Below are 14,124 nucleotides of genomic sequence, written 5' to 3' on the forward strand. Positions count from 1 at the left end.
AACTGTCAACATAACCCATGTTATTGTAATGCAGGTTCACTCTCTTTGACTTCTGCTGGTCTACCTGTTGGCCAGGATCCTGCATACCTGAGCTTGTATGTATACTGCAGATTTTAATTAAACTACACCCAGCTACACTGTCATGACCCCTACCGCCGTTAAAAAAAAAAAAAAAAAATTCTATAGAACAGAGACCCTGTATGTTAAAAGACCATGAAATATTACAAGGAACCTTGAGCAAATTGCTACCGTTGTCGATATAATGAAACTATTATGTCTTGGCTGTAAAGCAATTATTATCTTCACATATTTATGATGCTTGATGAATTCCACTACACTTTTAAAGATACTATCCATTGTTTTTTTTTTTTGTTTTTTTTGTTTGTTTTGTTTTTGTATTTTCAAAAATAGATGTAGTTGGAAAATACAGCTTGAAAATGGATTTCAACAGCAGGATTTCACAAAATGAAAAGTTTTTAAAGAAACATGCTAAAGAAGGAAAGGTAGCAATTCTTCTTTGTGTGTCTTTCACTTGGCATCACAGAGGAAGCCTGATATACAAGCTTACTGATCAGATGCCTATTTCCCCCAAAACCAATAGGGGGCCCCCAACACTCGACTTTTCTGAATGCTTACATTATTTATAAAGTATGGGCCTACTTTTAAATGTGCTCCGATAACTCTGGATTCTAAGTGGTTTCATTTTTATATGAAAAGTTATTTTGTGTTAAAACTAAACGTACTGCTATTGATATTCATCTAAAAGAAGCAGATGACTAGAAAGAACTAATAAGTAGTAGTACTTCCTAGTATGTTGTCATATTTTATGAATATTGTCACACATTACTAATATTTGTAAACCAAACTCAGCAATTACACGCCACTGAATAAATGTGCTGTCTCTACCAAGTCTGTTCTGAAAAACTGTACTTTGGACACAACTGCCAGCTCAAATTAACCCAATCCTGCCAATTTATTTAAACCCCTTGCCTTCCAACTATATGTTATCTTATCAGGTTTGATTGAATAAAAATGCAGTCATTGTTAGAATTGGTACATTGTTAATAAACAGGTTGTGTTAAATGCACACTGCACAACAAATCAAAGACTGACAATATTAAACAGAGGTCAGTGGTGCTGTGACTGGTGGTTGATCGGTGGTTTAAGTTGGAAAATTCTGCTCAAGGCCCCACGCAGTCTTCTACCGTCACTGTTACAGTATGATTGTTTATTGTGCATTTTCAACCAAGGCAACTCGGATAAAGAAATATAAAATGTCATTAAAAAATGTGAGAGCATAATTTTAATGCGGAACACACACTTTTTTTTAAATTATATATCTATATAAACACTTATCCACTACCTGGGTGATATTACAATGTGGCTATTAGGGCATAGCGGCTTATGAAGAGCCTCCTGTAGATTAACATGATAAAACTATCTGATAAGAAAACCTCAGGGATTTTATTTCTTTTCCTTTTTTTTATCTTGATTTCTTTTCTCTTTTTTTAAACAAGAGGAGGAGAGGATTCAATAATCGCTGAAACTGCGTGCACGGGAGAGCACGTGTACGCGCACGTTGGAAGCAGAGACAGCGGGGATGCAGACGGTGAGGGTCCATCTGTCCCAAGGCTCTGTACGCGATGTGGATGGATTTGATTTTTATTCTTCTTCTTAACAGTATTTTTTTTTCCTTTTCTTTTTTTTTTTTTTGGACTGAGTGAAAATTAGACAAAGTTTCTGAACCGTTTCTTTCTTTCTGGGTCGGTTTGAATAAAAGTTGGAAACTTAGCAAGTATTTTGGTCTGGCTCGTGTCAATATTTACACAACCCTATTTATTAATTTTCCATAAAATGATTTGCGTTTACAAATGTGTATTATCAACAATCATAATAATATTAGCAGTACTATTGTGATCATCTATTTCTTCCTTTTTTTTATAATTTCTGTTCAATTTCCGTTTAGAGATCATTCTAGTCTCCTCACTTCCTCCCACCTCAGCCATCATATTCAGCCCCCCCGCCGCCCCTCCCGCACATATTTCCAGCGGGTTATCACTATTGCCATTCCTCCCCTTCCTTTCTTGATGTGCTACCCAGATTACCATCAGTGCCCCTCAGATATTTTTTAACAGATCTTCGGCGCTCGGCAATATCCACTTGGAGCCATCTGGTGCTGATCAGAATCTGACTGACTTCTCGGGCTTCAGTCGTTAAAGGCATTAAATCTAGATGTACAGAACAGCGCCTTTGACTCGGGAGGTGGGTGATAGGAGAATCGAATCAAATATATATATATATATATATATATATATATATATATATATATATATATATATATATATATATATATATAAGTAGAACAGTTATAACAGTGTGAAGACTCTTCCCACCCCCGTCCATGTGTGTGCGCCACACGACTCTGGTTGTGAAAGGAGTGGACAGCAAAGCAGAGGTTTCCGTTTTTAAGAGGTGGAAATTGGATAAGCAGTTGAAAAAGAGGTGACCAAAGCTGAAGATCGGATTTTATTTTCTTTTTTTAGCTCAGAGTATTTTTTTTTTAAACTAGTAATTGAAAAAAAAAAATACAAGCATGGCAAGCTGTTGTAAATACATCATCTTTGGGTCTGATTTTAAATTAAATCAGACACCAACAATGTTATTGTGCGCACTAGAAGCCTCGCAAAAAACAAAAACAAAAAAAAAACAAAAAAAAAAAAAACAAGGGGGAAATCATCCCATCGCTGTTTGCCTTGTCTCTGGCTTGTCCACATTCCTTTTCACACAAAGCTGGAAAACGTGAAGTGGCTCTGTTGTTACAAAGGACAACAACAATCTGGTCTGAGTCCACACACAGGGGAGGAGAGAGAGAAAAAGAAAAAAAAAAGTTCAGCGGGGGCGAAGGGGGGGGGGTGCAGAGGATTTGGATGATTAAAGCTTTATGAGCAAATCAAAGGACAAAACAAGAGTCAATAAAAGCATTTATAATTAATTGAGAAATTTGCATGGCTGTTTCTGGTTTGGGTTATTTGTCAAAACTTTATATTTTTGCTCATTAATTTGCTTATTTTTATGTATTTTGAATTCAGCATTTGGGGGGAAAAACTCGCAACAAGCGCAAAAGAATGAAATGGGAAAAATTGAGACGACTTTAAACCCAAAAAGGATTTTTTTTTTTTTTTGAGAAAATTTGTCAGAAGAATTAGATAAAGGCATCGTGAGTCCGCATTACCGAGCACTAATTCCTCTGTGGAGCAGCTTTCCCCTCTTTAATTACAATTTAAATCTATTCAAAGTAAGTTCCTTCTTCTGACGGGTTTACTTCCCCCTGTGTCGGACAGCTGTAAAATCGTGTAGACAGGTTGTCATACAACAATCAAAGCCTTCGGTGAATGGACTCTAATGCTTGAACATTTAACATACAATAAGTCCAACACGAAGAGAGAGTGTGTGTGTGAGAGAGAGACACACACACAGAGAGAGAGAGAGAGAGAGAGAGAGAGAGAGAGAGAGAGAGAGAGAGAGGGAGGCCCCAGCCAATGTGCTCCACTCTATATTCACATTATCCACATTGCTCCAAACGAGGAGGAGCTTGCGGGCTCAAGTAGGGGATGCCAATCAAAGCATCAACTTCAAATTGTATCTGAGAGATCAGCCTGGAAGACCTCAGGGCCAGGCGCGTCAGTCGGAGCGCAATTGTTGATCAGATCACATCCAGCGGACTCTGCAACGAGAGAGAGAGAGAGAGAGAGAAAAAAAAAGAAAGCGAGGAAGCAGAGATTTAAGAGTGGCTTGCTCTGACTACTCACCTCTGCGTGTTTGTCGTAGTCGAGTTTCTGGCTTAAAACACTTTACACTTTGCTTCTACTTGCTCTTTGGTTTTTGGTGGCGTATCCATCGATCTTGTACACTTTGTTGCGCACAGATTTGTTTTCTTTTTCTTTTTTTTTTTCTTTTTTTTTTTTTTTTTTTTTTTTTTTTGGCCGGGGAAGCTGTGCAACAAAAAAATATATATATACATCTGGCGGTTGGAGATGTCTTTCCCGCAGTTAGGCTATCCGCAGTATCTAAGTGCCTCCCAGGCTGTATACGGGAGCGAAAGACCGGGAGTGCTTACGCCTTCATCCCGAGGAGGGACCACGGAAATCGGTGGAAGTCCGTCCGCCACGGCGGCGGCCGTCACGTCGGTGCTGGGCATGTATGCAAACCCGTACGCACACAACTACAGCGCGTTTTTACCTTACACCAGCGCGGATCTGGCTCTCTTCTCACAAATGGTAAGAATCAATTGTTTGCTTTTGTATCGAGCACAAATGTTTCCAAATTAAAGCAAAATTATGTCCTCTGTACCATCGTTACTTGTGTTTTTAGACGCTGCAAAGGAAATTGAAAAAAAAATATACTGCGGAAAGAGAATCAGGGTGCAATTTATGATGAAAAGCAAATGAATGAAAGTAGGAGTGTAAAAAAAAATCCAGATAACATTTTGGGTGTATCTTGTAAAAGAAAAAAAAAAGTTTTAAAAAGTTTCCAACTCTTCTGTTTTGGTCAGATGACTGTTGACCAAAGTTAGAAATGTGTGTTCCGAAATTCAAAATCTAGAAGATTAAATACGCTAAATGTTTTGGGGGTTTTTTTCCAAGTGATCCCAGAATTCCACTTAGATTTTAACTTATCTCAGAGCTGTCAGTTTGTTACGTCTCATAAGGCAGCAAGCGATAATAGGTCATTTGCAGAGTGTTAATGTGCTGGTTAATGAATGCATTATAGGCCCAAACGCACAGAGTGCTGCAGCTAAAAGAATCGCCACTTGTCAAAAAGTACAATGAAAACAACTGCATGAATCCATTGAAAAGTTTCACAGAAAGAAGAAAAACAAAACCTCACACCAGGTAAATTTAGACTTTCAAAAGTTTAACCGTGACACGATGAGAAAACTTAACTCAGAACTTCGAACTTATTTCGTCTTAAGAAAGAGGTCTTGTGCACTCTTGCATAAAAGCTGTCAACTATCTTGGTAAACTTTTTTTTTCCCTCGGAAACACCTGATACCATCTTGGAAGATGCATGAAGGACATTTTTTAGTAAAAGAAAAAGTCTTTGAAAGACCAGTTGTGCAGACGCGAGGGCTGTAGCATGTGGCAGGCTGCAAGTTGAGAAGGTTATTTGTGGAAAGCTCTGCGTCAGGTGCAATTGGAACTCTTTGATTATTTTTTTTTCGTTTTTTTTTCAGAGAGGCCATTTTCATTCGAATACATGCAAGAGGGGGAGGGGTTAATCGAATCTAAATGCACTCTAAAGTTATCCAAAATGACAATGATGCCGACAATTCATCCCTGATTTTTATTCTCTTTTTTCTTTTCTCTCTTTGTAAGGGGTCTCAGTATGAGCTCAAGGACAGTCCTGGCGTTCACCCCGCTACTTTCGCGGCCCACACGTCTCCAGCCTTTTACCCATACGGCCAGTTCCAGTATGGCGACCCGGCGAGGCCCAAGAACGCCACCAGGGAGAGTACCAGCACCCTGAAGGCTTGGCTCAATGAGCACAGGAAGAACCCGTACCCAACGAAAGGCGAGAAGATCATGCTGGCCATCATCACCAAGATGACACTGACGCAGGTCTCCACCTGGTTCGCCAATGCCAGGAGGAGGCTCAAGAAGGAGAACAAGGTGACCTGGGGGAACAGGAGCAAGGAGGACGGCGAAGACGGGAACTTGTTCGGCAGCGGAGACGAGGCAGAGAAGAACGAAGACGAGGAGGAGATCGATTTGGAGAGCATAGATATAGACAAAATCGACGAGAACGACGGGGATCAGAGCAATGAGGACGATGACGATAAGTCCACGGAGGGAAGCAGGGAGCACAGGGGCAGCCTGGGCGCGCCCGGAGACTTGGACAGCTTGGAGAAAAGACGGGCCTTCGCCCTTCAGGCCCACGAGGCCTTTGAGAAATCCAAGAGCGTGATGTCGGTTCACGCAGGGGGCAAGGAGAACTCAGACGGCAACAACAACACTACACGAGTTCTGTCCCCTGACAGACCTGGGAGTTTCCCCCTTCCCTCTAACAATAAACCCAAAATCTGGTCTCTGGCGGAGACCGCTACCAGCCCCGACAGCTCGTCTCAGAAACCTTCCTCCCCTTGTGCGCCAGGGGCCAACAGTAATCACCCATCAGCGCCACACCAGATTCAAACCCACCCGGCCTTCCTCCCCAGTCATGGACTGTACACTTGCCAGATTGGAAAGTTCCACAACTGGACGAACGGGGCCTTCCTGGGCCAGAACTCCCTGCTGAATGTCAGATCTTTTCTGGGAGTAAACCAGCACCATCATCACCACCACCACCACAGCAGCAGCAGCCATCCTCTCTCGGCCCAGCAGCAACAGCAGCCGACATCGGTGGTGGTGTCGCCGGTTGCAGCCTCAGCAGCGCTCAGCAATGACAGCAAGGCCCCAGCAGACACCCACAGTCCCAAACACATAGGTAGGACGGCAGAGAACTAAGCATTAAGAGTTCAGAGTTAAGCATGTTTGCTCGTGTCTTTATCTTAATGCACGCAGCTGTTTGTTTATTTGTTTTTTTTTTTTTTTTGTTTGTTTGTTTTTCAAGAGGCCCACGATTGTAATATCAAAGCTCTGCGCAAGCTCTGATGCAAACATCAGTTTGCACAGACACACTTATTTTACTCAACCCTTTCCTTTAGTGTATAAAGTTAAACGAACTCTAAATTGTTGAAAAAAATGAACAAAAGTTTACAATTTATTTTAACGACTTGTGTGTTTTTTTACCCTTGTAGAGCACGAAAGATCCGATTCACCTCCAACACTCAAGTCGTCATTTCGTCCTATTCAAGACAGGTGAGACAGCTTTGCTTCTTTGTTGTCACTATGGAGTATTTCATATCCGACTTCCAAATTATAAAATTATTGCATTAGCAAGAAAGTGGCATTTGCTTTAGAGGAGAGTATTGCATTAGATGTTGACAGCACTTATCGTAAAAAATAATTAGAATTTAAATATGAAATTAATTAGAATAATTCACTAAACGTGCAACTAATATATATATGGTATTGAAGTGTTTATATTAGAACAGATGTCCAGTATGTGTTTTAAATTAGTTTTTTTTTTATTTCCCTCCTTTAAAAAAAATACATATTTTCTTAATTACAGTTTTTTTTTTTACTCCCTTCAAAGTAAGGTGATAACAGCGAGAGAAAGCACAGATAAAAAAAAAAAAAGCAGTTTGCTTTAAGGGTGACAGGGGTCTTGACTTTCATCCCACACCCCCTTTAATTCCTCCCCTCTGGGGAGAGTGTGGCTACTTATCAAGCCACCGAGTAAAACGGGCTCTGTCTGGGCTGTGTGCTTTCCCTAAAGACCCCTGGGAGGCCCCGAGCCCAGGGGAGGAAGAAAAAGGAAAAAAAAAGTAGTTTACCACTGTTTCAAGTTTTCACAGTGCAATGAATTGTAAATATTTTTTTTCACTTTATTCCTCCAAATTATATATTAAAACGTAGATTTTACTTAGTTTTTAATAATTATTTTTTTCCCAAGGAAAAAAAAAAACTAAACAGCGAGGAATTAGAATATGCAGGCTGGATCCCTGTTCCCTAATCAAAACCTTTCAGGCAGACACTTGAGACGCACATTGAAACCCGCTGTCCAAACACGGCGGGGGTATTTATCTGCCTCTCTGTATTATTCTTTATCCAGATCCTCTCTGCCTTCCAGCGCCAGGAGTCCCCAAGACGCCACGCAACGGGTCCTCACTGCTCTCTCGTCGGCTTGATCAAGACATTTGATTTTTCTTTCCCGTGCTTGGGAAAAAAAAGAAAGACGAGAAAAAAGAAAATAAAAAAAAAAACATGGAAAAGAGACTTTAAGCTCAGCAAAAGGACAAGAAATACAAAAAAAATGCAGTGTAGCATTTGAGTCGGTACAGAACAAATGGCGTAATTTGGTAATATCCTGTGGATGGATGGATTACTTCCTCTATTGTTGTGTAGCCTATACTCGCGCCTATAATGTTACTCTCTTCCACTTTACCCAGACCTGCTGGGACATTTTGGTAGGCTTTTTACTTCATTATTCTTATTATTAATTATTATTATTATATTATTATTATTATTATAATTATTTGTCTCTATCCTGTGTTTTTGGTGTCTTTTGTTTAATGTAAATACCAAGTGATTTAAATTTGTAAATAGGAAACATTGAAGGAATTTGTCCAGATCGTATATTTTGCTTAATAAACTAATTGAAATTTTAGAGAAAATCCAAGATTTTTTATCTTACTTTTTGTTTATTATTATTATTATTATTATTATTATTATTATTATTATTATTATTATTATTATTATTATTATATTATTATTATTATTATTATATTTTATAGTAGAAGAAGAAAAAACGCGTATGAAAAACAAAACAAAAACAAACAAACAAAAAAAAAATCAAAAACACGGTGTGAACGAAAGAAAAAAAATGGCATTGGCAGACCGCAGGCAAGCAAGCTTAATTTTATTCAAGTTTGGAAGGAAAGCAGCGTGGATGCATTGAGGTGCTAATAAGTGTCCAGATGGTTGCTGGTGACAGAAAATGGACAGGAGCAGCTGGGAACGTCATTAAGTAATAATATGGGAACGCCCAGTCCAAACAAAATCAAATGGTTAAAATCTAATCTGTCAGAGGGAGAAGTCGATTCGAAGATAAATTATTAATATTTTCTCTTTTTCGGGGGGGAGACACGGAGGGAGGGAGGAGGAGACGGCTGACATATAGTAGGGGCCTTGCTGTTTTGTGGGCCCCTGTCTGTTCCGAGGCTGATAATAATCATTAGCTTATAAAAGCAGGCTTTTTCCCCCCCCCGCCTTCTGTGTGTAACTAAAAGCACATATTGATTTGGCGCAGATGAAAGCGCAATGGTTGGCTCTAATTGGAAAATGCGTCCAGCAGGGCTTTTTTTTTCCGTTTGTTTGCGAAACAGTTCGTTCTAGTTTTAATTGCGCACGTTAAAAACATAAAATTATAATTCAAAATTTAAATCAGTAGTTTCAGTTTTTTTTTTTTTTTTACTTGGATATTATATTCAGACCGTCTTAAACGTGATTACATTTTCTTCAATTGCGCTGAGAACTAACATACACCGCTAATTTAAAAATAATTTTACCTGCAAGACTATTAATTAAATAAATCTGAACAGTTTTGTAAATAATAAGCTGTAAAGTCGTTTGTTCCAGAGAATTTATGTGTGGAGGAGTCTGAACCTGTAGAGCTTATGCGGATCCGTTTTGCTATATCACAGCGACCTCTATAGGCGAGCGAGAGACAGATCGGAACTGAAGTCGGATTCAACGTTAAAGTGCACATTTAAACAATTAAACAAAATGTACACAAATATTAGTCTCCTATGAGACAGTTACACATAAATTACGTGCCAAAAAATAGTAAGTATGTGTAGTTAAATCATAACACTGGTTTCGTCAGACAAAAAGAAGAAGAAGAAAAAAGATGGTTATTTTCTCTTGAGGGCAATGAATCATTTAAAGTTTATTACATGGAATGTTGTTAGAATATACTCTGTATTTACTCAAATGAAGTTATGGGAGTAATTTGCATTAATTAAAGTGATTATATATATATATATATATGTTAAATGTTTATCAGAGTGCGTCAAAGTGACAGAGAAAGACGTTCATGTGCATAAATCTGTTACTTAAATGACCGTTCTTAGCAGCGGAGGTCCATGACGAAACATTAACCAAAGGTCATTAAACTGGTTTGTTCTGTTGAATAGGCACGGCCTGCTTCAGCACAACTATAGACACAACTTCACAACCGATATTATTGTGCCATTCTATCTTTCTAGACATTTTTTCTTCCCCCCTCCAGCCTTATGCTTCAAATCAACGTGTCAAAATGTTAAAAAAATGGCCAGCAAACATTAATGTAAAACCATGTAAATTTCATCCTACAAAACGATGATCACTACAGTATGACGGTGAAAGCAGGTGTATGATATTCCCCAGCCCCGACCCCCACCCGCTCATTCACACATGACACTGCCCCCCACCCCCCACCCCTCACTGCTTGGCTTTTGAGGGGGTAGGAGGGGGGTTGGAGGGTGGCTAAAATTAAATAACCTCTCCGTGTCCCATTTATTCCTTTTGTACCGAAACAGCGTGAGGTTGGGGGGGGGGCAAAGGCGGTAGCTGCAGGCCATCATATTGTGTTTCCGTAATAAAAACAAAATTATTCATTTAGTAAGTGGATATACCGCGGATTGTCTAATGGCTAATGAGCGCAGTTGAGTCTGATAATTAGGCTGTCACTTTCAGCCATTTCTATCCCCGGATGCTCTGGGCCTCGACGCAGGGTGGGGGAGTGTTATGAAAATAAGTGTGTGTGTAGGGGGGCTGGGGGGTGCAAAATGAATTTATTAAAAGTAAATATATAGATGAAGAACGGAGAGAATCGGGATTACACATAGACACAGCAGAGTCTGATGTTGAAACGATACACTTTTTAAGTAACTTCTGTTACGGTGAAAATAAAATCCTCCTGTTTTAGATGTCTTCACTCAGAGATACTTTTATCTGTGTTTGTCTGTTTTTAATAAAGCCATTAAAATATCAACTATATAACTACATTTCGAAGAAGAATTTTTTTTTTAAACTTAAGGCTTTATTCAGATTAAATAACTTTTATTAATTTGTAAATAGCATAAGAAAAACAATTTTCAACAGTAGGTGGAAATGTTAGCTATGTCGCAAAATTAAATAAAATCAAGTTAAAAACGGACAAATTTAATTATTCACAGCTTTTGAATAGGGATAGGAGAAAATCATATTGTTTATCTTTACTGGATTTTTTGTAACAAACAATATGATTGATATTTATCTGTTAAAAGTATTTCTACACAACTGGTTTCAAAATTTCAATGAATGCTTATGTGAAAAGCTTAAGCAAACAAAAGTTTAAAAATATAATCGGCTTACTAAAAAAAAGAATATGATGAAGTAGCAGAGTAAGCTTGATTTTTAGATATTTGTTTTTTTTTCTGTAGTGTTTTATATTAAAAAAACACAGCAAGTCTATAGTTACATCAATAAAAACCACCGAATATGATGATGATGATGGATTTTTAGATCCATAATCGCCCACTGCTAGCTTGATGTTTGAACCAAACCCACTCAAGCGTCATGCAAATATAAACTCATGCAAAAACAATAAGTTGTTGACCCTAAAACAATGTAGCATTCTGTCACCCCCTTTGCTCCCTATAATGCTGCACTCTTTTGTCGGCAGACAACAACCATCTCCCCCTTTGCAACTGAGACATGTCATGCTGGGGCAATCCATTCAGTTTATGAGTGAACTGCGCATTGTGACACTTTGTGTGTGTGCATGTGTAACAGGAAGAGTGTTTGAGAGGCGAGGGGGTGAGGTGACCATGTGGGGAGGAAAGTTTATCACTGTCTTGTCTGTTTTTGGTAGAGGCTGGCCATTCTTCCAACAGACTGAACCCCTTAGTTGTCCAAATACATGAGTGTCTTTGCCTTTTCCCTGTCCCATCACCCTCTTATTCAAGTGTTTCGTGTTTCCCTTCAACATCTCTGCTGTCTTTTCACAGAGATGCCCACCCATAACCATTCCCCTATAATCCATTTATCTAGCTTCGCAAGCGAAGCACTGGTCAAGCAATGACACAATAGCCATCTAGGGTGGACCAAATCCCTCCCCCTGACACCAACCCCAATGTCTAAGAATGGAGTGAAACACACAACAACAAGCATCGGCAACTCAGTGGAGTCAAGAACAGTAGAGACCACAACAGGAGCCACCTTCAAACCATGCCACACCATGTTTAGCTGACTAGTTGTGTCCTGTTCCTTGTTTCAGTCGCACAATGGGCAGTGAAAGGGACAGATGCCTTGGTCATGGGCCTTTCAATGCCAGAGCAATAGGCTGCTTTAAGACGGGGTTCTTGCCACAGGAAGAGGGTGCAAGATTTGGTTGGGAAATTGAGGGCGAAGGGAGGGAGGCTGCTCTCTAACACAAATAGCAGCATGAAACTGGTAGTTGCCTGACGACTGCCTGGCTGGCTGACTGACACATTGCGGGTTGAGCAACTACTCACAACAACTCAACAACCCATGCAGACCCCTGCTGACGCAAAGAAAAACTTGGACGGGCTTCTAGACATACGAGAAGTAAACATGGACTTTCGCTCATGTTTGCCTGGTTCTCTTTCATTTGGCCATTCAAAGAGACATTCTTGCATTTTGATCGGGCAAGAAAGAGAGGATGCAATAACAAAGCGAAAATCTGCCTTGTAAAGTTTTTCTGTTTCTCTCCGACTCTGAGTGAGGAACACAGGGAAAAAAAAAAGATCTCCTTTCACGCCTCTGTAAGGAGGACAATATGCTTATTTGGATGGAACTCAAAGCCCCCCATGCCAAATAGTCAGCCACTAATTAGGCTGGCCTAATCTAGGAATTTTATCCTCAAATCTGATATATCTTGGATGAAATGTTCTATTTTAGGAGACCTCAGTTGAACATCGAGGTTCATTATTATCTTCTTGTTTGCTACATGTTTGTTGATCAAAGTTATTTCCATGTCTGTTGTTGCTTAAAGTGTATTGACAGAGTCCAATATACACAGAGAAGTTCTCTAGCTGTACTTCTGTTCCATTAATGATTCCATAAACCAATTAAAGCTGGTCTGCCTTGACTCTCCTGAAGCACTTGTACATTGCTGCTCTTCCACAACAGCACTATATTTAGGGAAGAATGCTGTACGATCTTTCCCTCCCTCTTTAACACACCCACACTCTCTCCCTCTGTATCTCAAACACACAGACGCCCAAGAACGCGTGCGCGCATTCCTCGTTCAAGCTGCTGGAGGATCAGAAATATTTTGCCTTAATTATCCTTCACTATGGATCATGTTCTTCAGGAGGGACTAGTAATGATGGGGTTATTTATAGTCATTCATTCTCACTCTGTAATTATACACTCTTCAAAATTGGGGTTTTCTTACATTTGGCGTGTGCTCGAAAACGTAAATTAAACAGACAGCACTGTTGTTAAAATCCCTTTGAAGTAAATCCCCTCTCCAAACACAATTTGATGGAAAAGTTTTATTCTCGGCAACACTGCGTGTCTTCGTTAGCACAGAGTCTGCTTTCCCTGCTGAAGTTGAACAGTGTTCCCTCAGGATCAGTTTGGTAGAAAATGGTGATGCGGCACCAACCTAGAACCATGTAACTTTTTTAAAACCACACTTTAAACAAAAGTATCCTTTGTATCATCTTTTTTTTTGTATTAAAAGGATTATCATCATGACAATACAGTACATTTAGAGTGCCTTGCAAAAGTTTTTTTTTTTTTTTTCCAAACTGAACTTTTTCAGATTTTGTTACAACTTCTAAAGTCAGAAGTAAACGAGCAACTTTTTCTAAATCAAAAAAGGTTGGACAACATTTGTTTTCAGTCTGTTTTATTCTAATACCACTAAATACCATCCATTGCAACATATTGCCCTAAGAAATCTCAACAAATAGAGTCCAGTGTTGTATATTGAAATCTCAGTATAAATTTTGTGCAGCCCATCGAGGTTTAATGCAGCAGCATCATGAAGAGCAAGGAAGGCACCAGACAGATCAGAGATAAAGTTGTGGAAATGTTTAAAGCAGGGCTAAGTTAGAATCAATATCTGATGCTTTAAAACATCACACAGAGGACTGTTCAGTCCACCATTCGATAATAGAAAGAGTATGGCACAACTACAAGGCGATCAAGATCAAGTTATAAAAGCTCAAGTTGGAGCATGTAGAACTGGAAAGGAACAGACACATTGATTCCAAACGTTTTAACAAAATCTGAAAAGTGGGGTGTACATTTTAGTCAATTCCTTCCCTTGCTTCTATACTTTGCAGAACTACCACAGCGTAGATCTCTACCAGCGTGGTAGATCAATGGAGCAAAGTTTTTTGCTCATTCTCTTTAAAATACAGGATCAGACCTGTATTAGACTTAATTCTGGAATTTGGACCAGTGTAGCCTATGAATATATTTTTATCATTTATCTATGTTTTCATACTGGAAGATGAGCCTCCTT

At 39.3% G+C, this 14,124-nt stretch overlaps 1 protein-coding gene across 1 annotated transcript; it reads left to right on the plus strand.

The window, feature by feature from the left end:
- The first annotated feature begins 3,580 nt into the window (after positions 1 to 3,580).
- irx1a (iroquois homeobox 1a) lies at positions 3,581 to 7,852 on the plus strand. Its single transcript, XM_007566687.2, has 4 exons — positions 3,581 to 4,277; positions 5,376 to 6,483; positions 6,797 to 6,857; positions 7,714 to 7,852. Exons 1-4 carry the CDS (start codon positions 4,035 to 4,037, stop codon positions 7,787 to 7,789), a joined length of 1,488 nt encoding a protein of 495 aa, XP_007566749.1. The 5' UTR covers positions 3,581 to 4,034; the 3' UTR covers positions 7,790 to 7,852.
- Positions 7,853 to 14,124: the final 6,272 nt, after the last annotated feature.

The sequence above is a fragment of the Poecilia formosa genome, unplaced genomic scaffold, assembly GCF_000485575.1.
Source record: "Poecilia formosa unplaced genomic scaffold, Poecilia_formosa-5.1.2 Scaffold0, whole genome shotgun sequence".
In the NCBI taxonomy this organism is placed as follows: Eukaryota; Metazoa; Chordata; class Actinopteri; order Cyprinodontiformes; family Poeciliidae; genus Poecilia; species Poecilia formosa.